This window comes from Convolutriloba macropyga, chromosome 11 (assembly GCF_964194025.1).
Source record: "Convolutriloba macropyga chromosome 11, txConMacr16.3, whole genome shotgun sequence".
NCBI lineage: Eukaryota > Metazoa > Xenacoelomorpha > Acoela > Convolutidae > Convolutriloba > Convolutriloba macropyga.
Window position 1 is genome coordinate 38,973,139 of NC_134478.1, and position 10,358 is coordinate 38,983,496.

Sequence of the window (10,358 nt, forward strand, 5' to 3'; positions counted from 1 at the left end):
AAACTAATATAATTTTTAAATCTGGATGATTCCGTATTTAGTTGTATTTTTAGATAACACCAAAGCCGAGATCATAGACGGAAAACAATCCACGAGGGGACTATAGCACACCGAGATGACATCTGATCAAACTCAGCCGCGCTGCAACATTTTTTTTCTGCGCTTGAGGCGCGCTTGATTCCACCTCTAATTAAACTCGCTCCTATTGCGCTCCCAATTTTTTTCTGCGCTCAAAGTGCGCTCCAAATATCTGATCAGACTCGATTGTACTCGAAAGCTCTCATAGGACTACACTGCGTATAAGTCGCCCAAAGATTGTGCAATTTCGACCACTGAAGTAACAGGATTGAGTGAGCTCGAGAGATTTTCTTTAATGTCAATTCTGTCTGGGGCCTCAAACTGGGTAGAATGGCTTTTTTGCCTCTACAAAGGAGCTCTAACCTGAAAGAACTGATTCTGACTGATCCATTACTAGTCGAGGTCACTGCAGTTTCAAAATCCAGAGAATATCTCCATTTCTGCAAGTTGTTTGTCAACAATTCAGACACTTGAGTAAACACTTGATCTATAAATAAATCCGATACTTTGACCTTGATTTTAGCTTGAGGTGAAAGCTGATTTGTAAACTCGGGTAATGAACAAGTAAAAACAATTTGAAAAGTAAGGTAAGATACTAGTTTGAATTTTAACCCCAACATTTTTCGCTGGTTTTCAAAGTTCTCAGTCACAGAAGTTGTTATTCGAGTCAACTTATCAGCCCGAGCTTCAGAAGTTTTCCAGAAAAGTTTACGGTTGTTTTAGCTGGATTTCTCGTTGTATGACATTCATAACAAAAGCAAAGTTGTTCAAATGAAATCAACATGAATTATTTCAGTATTAAAAGAAAACCGCAGTATTCATAGATCAGATTGTTGGTTAGATATTTATAATTCGTGTGTGGCTTTAGGTCTTCTAATTCAAAGGTATTTACAGTTTATATAACCTGGATTAAACTGTCGACATATATTTACGTTGTACATAGACGCACGTCAGACATATCTACTCTATTGCAAATACCGCCTGCAGATTCTACTTGCCTTCGGTTGAACATAGAACTCAGTACAGAGAATGGAAGAAATATCCCATAACTGCACGAATCCATGACTTTAGTCTGCTAAACTGTAATTTGACCTAGGTCTGGTAATTTTATGTATAAGAATTGCGCTTAATCTTTGAAAAGAAATCCGCTGTTTTCAGCGCATTTTGATTTCATTCATGATTTGAACTCACTAGGCGCATATCTTTCAAAAACGGCTCTGAAATGACACTGATACCTTGACCAGGGGATCTTTCAAGAATTCGATTGTAGACGAGAACAGGCAGAAATTAAATGAGTAAAAAATTTACCACCAACATTTTGAGATATAGAGAAATACGGCATAAAAAGCCATCATTATAATGCAGCCAACTGATTTTTTTTCAAAAAAACTGAACGAATAATTTGAAACAAATTACAGCAAGAACTCAAAAACCTAGGTTGGGTTATGGAGTTTTTGGTCCACCATCTAGAAAATTTTATTTAAAAAGGAAATTTTCAAATGTGCACTAGTTTGGTGTCATTTCAAAATTTTTCAGTTGCAATTGCATCCAACTGATGACATGAACGAACTAAAATTTGATGAACCCACACGAAAGTCTGGACATGACCGCACAAAAATCTGATGAACGCATTAAAGTCTGGACATGAACGCACGAAAGTCTGGTGAACGCACGAAGGTTTGATGGACGCACGAAAGTCTGGTGAACGCACGAAAGTCTGGTGAACGCACGAAAGTCTGGACATGAACGCACGAAAGTCTGGACATGAACGCACGAAAGTCTGGTGAACGCACGGAAGTCTGGATATGAACGCACGAAAGTCTGGACATGAACGCACGAAAGTCTGGACATAAACGCACGAAAATCTGGTGAACGCACGAAAGTCTGGTGAACGCACGAAAGTCTGGACATGAACGCACGAAAGTCTGGACATGAACGCACGAAAGTCTGGTGAACGCACGAAAGTCTGGACATGAACGCACGAAAGTCTGGTGAACGCACGAAAGTCTGGACATGAACGCACGAAGGTCTGGTGAACGCACGAAAGTCTGGACATAGGCACTTTCCGTCTGGGACGGTCTGGACATAGGCACTTTCCGTCTGGGACGGTCTGGACATATCAACTTTCCGTCCGGGACCTCAACCTGGGTAGCCAATCAACCCGGTCCTGTATTTATTAATTCTGAACAGATGCGTTGAAAATTGATTTCAAGAATTCTCAATGCATTTTTTTAAGAATTTATTTATTTTTTTAAGAATTCTTTTTTTTAAGAATTCATTTCAAAAACCTTACTAATAATGAGATGAAAGCACTGGAAATGTAATCAAAGCAGCTGAATTATCAGAAAATCAATTCGTCTAAACTCAATTCTTTTTTTATGCCTCGTCAAAGACCAGAATTGCGCTCTTCGGTGTCCTAGCCATATTTGCTCATTTTCTGCGCCATTGATTCGTCAGATTTTGAATAAATCGACGAGTAATCAATGTACGCCTCAATAGAAAACGCGCTGAAAAGCTCTGTGAGGCAATGAAAATATGTCACTATTCTCTGAAATTTCCCTAATTTCGTTAAAAATTTCAGCTCACTTCGCAGTATTATGATGCAAGATTTTTGAGCTCAAAATTTTGAGCTTCTCAGCACCATAATTAATTTTTCCAAGCCTAACGAGCCTTATTTAAACAAGAGGTTCAATAACGTGCGTTCGCACATATTGTTCCGACCCACTCACTGAAACTTTTGGTTTAGTTGTCTACCAAATGAGAAAGAGATGGAGAACTTGAAATGTTGTTAAGAAAAAATTGATGTAATATTTAAAAAATGCTTCCAACTGAAAAAGGAAAATATTTAATAACAAAGTCAAAATAGCGTTAAATAAAATTAAACTAAACGAATTAGATGTACTTCACCAGAAAATAAAACATAGGAAAAGTTTTTAATGAGACTCGGTAACAAGTAGACAACAAAAGAACAAAGAGCGAAGTTAAAAAATTGGTTTATATTTTTAAAACAAATATTTTGAAAAAAAGAAAATCATTAGTTGTCAACTGAAATATCTATCGTTATCTAGAATATGTCGTACGTCTAAAAAAACAGAGGACAAAAACAGACGAAAAAAAGTATAATCATATTTTGCGAGATAATGGTGTCGTAGCCCTTTATTTCTCCATGAAAGCCGTTGGGAGCTGTAATATTTCACGATATATCATCCCTCTACAAAAGAACGACAAATACAGACGAAAATAAAAAATTAGGTTAAATTTTCTCAAAAAAACCTGTGTTGAGTTCGCTGAAGCAATAAGCAATGCACTGAAAATTTTAGATATGTTCAGTTGAGTTTTTTTAACACCAATAATGTAGTTTTTGACGTGTAATTGATAAAACTAGGTAACAATTAGGCAAAAAAGAAAGCAAAGTGCAAAGTTAACGAATTATTTTTTTGTTTTTGTTCAAACAATTGATTTCAAAGTCATGAGAAACTTTAGCTATCAATTAAAATAAGTAAATGAGCTCCTCTGTTTAAGCAAAGGAAGCCGATAAGACATAAAATCATCCAAAAATTTCTATACGGGTACAAAAAGACGAAAAGAATAAAAATTTCCATTTAATTTTGCTCTGAATAAAGGATATGCTCAAATGTGTCTTTTTTTGAACGCCAAAAACGTGATGTCCGACTGGTCAATAATGTCACGAAACGAAAAAGCCTCAGAACTGGTATAATGTACAAAATCTGATATTTTTTTGAAAACTCGTATTACCACAGAAGAAAAACAATTATTTAAAACGTTTAACCGCAAAAGTAAATTCAATTTTAATCCCTTAGAAAGCCGCTGCTACCTATCTTTGCTGATATTAAGCAACAAGTTGACCACAAAATTGATAAAAAGAACTCAATCAGCCTTTGTTTATTTTGAAGTAAAATAGAAATTTATAGTTTTCCCTATATCCTTAAATGAATTGAATTGTTCTGTTCTGTAAGTAACATAAAAAAGGCAATAATTAAAATTTTTTTTTTCAATAAAGACAGCGACTGTTTTTAATTCAAATCACTATTGGACTGTAAAAATCAACAATGTGACAATAACTAGCCTTGCTATTGCTGTTGCACAATTGTTCCGAATGATATGGATATAGATATATTTTGATAGAACAGTTCCTTTTTTCAGAAATATATTACCCGTTTTTGATAATTGTGAAGTTAAAATAGCCGAAAAACAGCTCATGTTCAACTCAAAAACCTTTTAAAAAGAAGACAATCAAACTAGCCCTTTTCTGAGTTAACAAAGATTGTGTCAACAGCTTTTAAGTGTATATAGAATTTTTTTGTGCTGTTTTTGATGAAAAAAAGCTGAATTTTGAAAAACTTAGCAGAAATTTTAGCCGAAAAATTGGAGGAAAAATAATTCAACACTCCTTTTCTGTCTTAACCAACACAACTATAGTTAAAAATTTTACAGAAAAATTGGAGAAAAATTGCGCAAAAATACGGAAAAATGAGAACAAAAACATTGAAAATCTGTCAAATGTTCATGAACAGTTAGACCTCGTTAACTCCGGGGAAAAAGACGCAACTCTTTCATTATTTAATTTTCAATGCACTATTCATCAGATTAACCCTGGCATGAATGTTAAATGTCTTAGTTTTGGAATGAAATTTTTTTCAGGATCACAGTAAGTTCCATTTTTTAAAATCTCCATTTAAAAGCTGTGCTTAAATATCTTTCGCTCTGAAATGGATATCAACAGTATGTATGCATGGTGAGATAGTAACGTTAAAATTAATGTGAAAAAGTGACGGCTTCGTCTTTTCTCTCACAGATCTATTTTTAAATTCATGCAATGATTCAAAAGTTTACTTTTGCGGACAATGTCATATATACAATTGTAAAAGTGAGGCCTTATATATTTTTTAATACCTTTCCGAATGATACCTGTGTGACTGATTGTGCTTCTCGCGAACTGGTCAGGTTAGTTTGCAGGGTGAAAATTTTTATAGATCGAGGTTGACGTTTGTGCTCCACAACCTGTTAAACTTCCTGCAATTTAGCTTGCACGAATAAGAAGTAGAAGTTATTAGAAGATTTGAGAAGAACTTTTCCTGCTGAAGAAATTTTTATTTCGGTTATTTAGATAAATAAGGCAGACTGACTCTAGAATTTCAGCTATTAAGCTAGTTTTTTTGTTCTAGATCTTAAAATCTCCATTGTCGTTCCTCCAGGAGTTAAAAAATTCAATACACCAGTCAAATTATTGTTGAGTTTCATCTGAATATTTATTAGACATTATGAGCGCCTACTGTTCTAGGCAACACTTATCTTAAATTATAAGTACCTTTTGTTCAAAATGGTCGTAGAACAGAACTTCTTAATTTTATGTAGTTAAGCTGAAGGAAGTGCAAATCACTTTTTCTTAGGTACTATTTACGGTTGTTAAGCTCTTCCCAGGTTGAAGTGCCAGACAAAAATGACTTCAGATCAGACTGTTTCAGACCAAAATAATCTCTGGTGAGATTTATATTCGTTTGAAATCTTTTGAGCCCACAAAATGCGCTTGAAGGCGTCTCCAATCAGACCTTCACAGCACAAACGTAAGTAAAGGAACCACTGATCAGACCAAAATCAGGCCTTTGTCTAAACTTTTGTCTAACCCTCGCCCACTTTATTTTCGGACTATTGTCCAGACGTTTCGGCTATTGAATTGGTTTCTGATCAGACCACCCTCAGACCAAAAGAGGCCATTGATGAGATCATTTTCTACATAGACATACAGTGAGGTTGAGATTTTATCTAAGTAATTGTCCAGACATTTTTGTACTCAAAATTACCTCTCATCAGACTATCGTGCGCTTGATAGTCACTCGAATCCTCCTGTGAGCAGTCTCGGGTGAGCTCATTTTCACCTCTGATAAAACTCAGGTGTGCTCGAAATTGCCTCCGATCGGATTAAAATGTGCTCAAAATTGACTCTGATTAAACTCAAGTGCATTATAAATTGCCTCTGATCAGACTCAAGCTCACTCAATTGCCACTCTGATCACACTCACGTGCGCTCGAATTATGGCGATCAGAGAATGCATTTAACAAAAATTAAATCTCTTAATATCGCTACATTTTATATCTTTGAGAAAACTTGATGTTCCCAGTAAGGTATTCAACTAAGAGAAATTCAACCCTAAGAGTACTGCCAATAAAAAGTCAATGTGTTGAAAAAGAATTCATTTCTTATGCCATTGGTGCATCTTCCTAAAAAAAGAGGAGATGGGCGATTGCTATCTGCTGGAACTCTTGGTTCTGCTCAGCGCCATAAGACTGTCAATGAGTCTTTTTTATCAGAACGCTGCTTTATTGTTGCCTCTTGGCAGAGCTAATATCTCTCAAAATTATTACAAAACAATTGACCCTGATAAGACCCAAATCTCTGATAAGACCCAAATCAAACCATTGTCCAGACTTTGGTACGCTCGCACCAGATTCCAGGCCCTATTTTTTGGTCTGGAAACGTTTTGTGTTCTTTCGACTTGAGTCTGACCAGAAGTCACTTCCGTCTGGGACCTCAGACAGGGTTGTTTATAATTTTAAGGTTTCCTAACCCAATTCTTTTTCCATACTGTTCCTAACACAATTTTATTAGTTTATTCTCCATCAACATTCAAACGCATGGTGTCCAATTCTAAACGTTTTATCGCAACTTTTTTCAAGATTTATCTGTTTGCACTGTAGAACTTTGGAATAATCTTTTGCTGGGCAGAAATTTCATTAATGAAAACTTCACGCTGCTGCGACTATTATTACAGCAATAATTATTAGTGAGTGCTCCTAAACTTTTAGAGGAAATAATAATATTAAAAGTGGTTGAGTTTCCGCGTAATCGCAACAATAAGCAGCAATAAGCTTTTAGTATGAAGTGCATTAACAATATACAGTTCTCAGCTGTTCTTTTCTACTAGCTGTCAATTTCGCCTGCTTCTACTTTTTTGTGGGAGTTTAATAATATCAAAAAATTGGAACTTTTCTGCGAGCAGCCCCCTTTATACTGGTTTAAACATACTGTCGAAGTTAAGTACATGAACATATAGGACCAATAGGCATTTATTAAAAGCTAGCACAGCTATGGTTTGAAAGTATTACGTATTTCACCAAAAATTTGTTGCACATAACGTACGCATCAATAAAATTTCTGTATTATTTTTTTTGGTGTTAGCGACTGCAATAAAAGCTCGATTTTTCAAAAAAAAAGTTTTATGGAAGTTTTCAAAAACTGCCCTCAATCTACCTAGACACGCTTGTTTCAATGAAATGCAAATATAACTCTTACAATTCGAGAAAACTTAGATTTCTCGAATTAACACTAAAATAACCGTTATATAGGGCTGGGAGACGGGACAGGGGCTAGCAGAAAAGACCCTAATAGTTTTGTTTCCGCGTAATCACAGCGGTTCAGCATTAGGCTTTCAGTCTGTTGCCTTAAAGCCTAATAACAGTTACCTTTTAGCAGATGCTTTTTCCTTTTACTCCCCATATTTCGGACTGTTCTTTTTCTGAGCAAAGATGCTCTTTTTTAATGACGTTGTCTACTTTTTTAGCGTCTGAAATGTTAACGTGGTATCATCTTTTAGGTCAAGAGTGGCCTGACTACGGTCAACAGAAGCCACGGCTAACTGAGTGCCTACCCAAACACAAACAGCTCACGGAGGCATGGTATCGAATTATCGATCATTGCCGTGTCAGTCAGACACTTCACCTCTCGGCTATCACGCCACCAGAAAAAGTTTCAAAACTTACTGGACTTTATCGATTTAAATTGTTTTCAAAACCGTATTTATATTTAAACCCAATTTCAGCCTAATTATTGTTTTATAAATGCTTTGATTGTTCGCTGAACATTTTATTGCTTCTGCTTCATTCTAAACGTTAAGGCTGAATTAAAAAAACATAACAGGACAAGACTTGACGTACAATTCAAAGCATTTTCAATGACTAAACAGAAAAATTAGACCTAGAATGGACTATGAGTGAATTGAGAAAACCATTTTAAAAAAAAATCAGATAAAAAAATCAGAAAAAAAACAGAAAATCAATGTTTAAATGCCGCATGTGAACAAGAAAACCACTAGTGCGAAATGAAAATTTAATACAAACAAAAATTACGCCTAGGATGAGCTGTGAATGGATTGGGAAAACCATTTAGAAAAAAATCCGATCCGAAAAATCGAAAAAACAGTACAAATCAGAGTGACACTGCCGCATGTGATCAAAAAACCACTACCGAGAAACCAAATTTTTGTTCAAACACCGTTTTCTCACTCTACTTTAAAATTAGAGCGAAAAAAATTCACGCCGCAACAACACTCATTTTTTGCTCCATTTTCTGTTTCGGCCTGACCAAAATCACTACTCCAATTTGACTTCAAAAATCATGAAAATGTGTGAACAGATCTTTAAAAAACATAGCCGGAACAATTCCGGAAACGACTCGAAGTGAAAAACCACCTAAACGCCATCCAACTACTCATCAAACAAAACTTGCCTTCACTAATTTATGATTATCTTGAAACAAAGTCTTGAAACAAAAAAGTAAAAACAATAAAATCAAATCTGGTAAAATATGATAAAAAATCTGATCAAATTTTGTTATAAATTGAGATCCCGAAAAAACAATCTCTGCCAAAATAAATACATCAAAACAACCAGTAGTTACAAAAACCACTTATGTGAATTTTGAAAAAAATACTTTAGGCTAAAGTTATGCAAAAATAGCTCTTAAAAACAATTTTCACTGAAAAACTGGAAAAAGTTACTAAATTTTTCAAAAACATTTAAGTCCAAAGAAAAACTCTCTTCAGCCAATAGGATATCCAGATGCTCGGAAAACAATGGGCAAGTCATAATAGGCAAAGAAACTAGGCTAAAAATCGAAAAAACGAAAAACTGCAAAAAATTAAGAAAAATAGATCCAATTTTTGCCATTCTTTGTCATCTTTCTCAACAAAAAACTGATTCGTACCCACAAAACTGTAACCAATTGTTATCACAAAATTGCTCAAGTAGAAGGGTTTCTTAAATACCCATTTGAGCCAGTAAAACAGAATAATCGTCAAAAAAACGCAAAAACTAGCCCGAAAATCAGCAAAATAAATTAAAAACCTCCAATTATCATAAATTTCATATGACTTTCCAGAAACCTTCAAACCACTACCGAAACAAGCCTAAAATTAAAACAAAATCATGACCGAACATCTTAACCAAAATAAATGAAAAAAAAACTGCTTAAAAATGCCGCACGTGAACAAAAAAACTTCGCTCGCTTAGAGAAAATTTTTTCACACATCAATTTCTCGCTCTCTCAAAAACAGCGGTATGAACAAAAACCACTCTCTTTGCGCTCCGCTCTTCACTTTTTTTCAGCGCCAAAATCACTCCAAATTTTTTCACGCGTTTCATTTCCCGCTTCAAAAATCACTCCAAAAAATTGATTAAAAAAAACGACTTCTCCAATACTCCTCTTCGAGTCGTAAAAAGACAGCGCCCCAATAAAAATCAAATTCTTTGAATTGTAAAAATGCCATTGAAAGCTACCGCTTCGCTGCTAGTTTGTATATGCAAGATTGGGTGCTACATGAAAGAATAACTCTATCTTTTTTACTAAACTGTTCGTATTCTCTGAGGCCAGTTTATATCTATAAAAGTTAATTTTTTGGAAACATGATTTTTTCCATCTGACGTTTAAATCATTTTCTAAAAACGTGTTAAATCCAAATTTATTGTCACCCAAAGTTGTTATATGTGTAACGTTTCTTATGATAGAACCTTTTCAGAAAATTTTTCCTTTATGTTTTTTGCCCTGTTGTTTTTTCTTAGCAACCAATTAGACATAATAAAACCTTATCCAGCTCCCGAATCTGACACCAGACTATCTGTATATATATATATATATATATATATATATATATATATATAATATATATATATATATATATATATATAAATAAGTATTTTTAAATCTCCGTGTTTTTTCTGCACCTCGACTACGTTGTTCAGTTGGTAACTGTCATTGAAGTTGTTTTGTGGTGCAATAGATTATCTTTGCACCATTCCGTTTTATTTCATTCGACTTGATTGCTCTATATGGAAACTCGACTTGGAGTCCCAAAGTTTAAAGCAATCATATTCTGCACTATCCGACATCTGGTTCTTACGACTTGATAAAAAGTTGTATAAACATCGAGGCTTGTCACAATTTAGTTCGATATGCGCCTCAAAACGGCCAGAATTACACAAAATTG

The 10,358-nt window shown here is 34.8% G+C and overlaps 1 protein-coding gene across 2 annotated transcripts in view; it reads right to left on the reverse strand.

Annotated features, from left to right (window-relative positions):
- LOC142350021 (uncharacterized) overlaps nt 1-939 on the reverse strand; it is a 29,000-nt gene extending 28,061 nt beyond the window's left edge. Inside the window, exon 1 of one of the 2 annotated variants that reach the window (XM_075401923.1) lies at nt 442-939. In XM_075401923.1, the coding sequence (XP_075258038.1) occupies nt 442-698 (257 nt within the window). In that variant the 5' untranslated portion in view covers nt 699-939. The remainder of the gene's footprint in view (nt 1-441) is intronic. The other variant, XM_075401922.1, reaches the window with a different exon arrangement.
- Nucleotides 940-10,358: the final 9,419 nt, after the last annotated feature.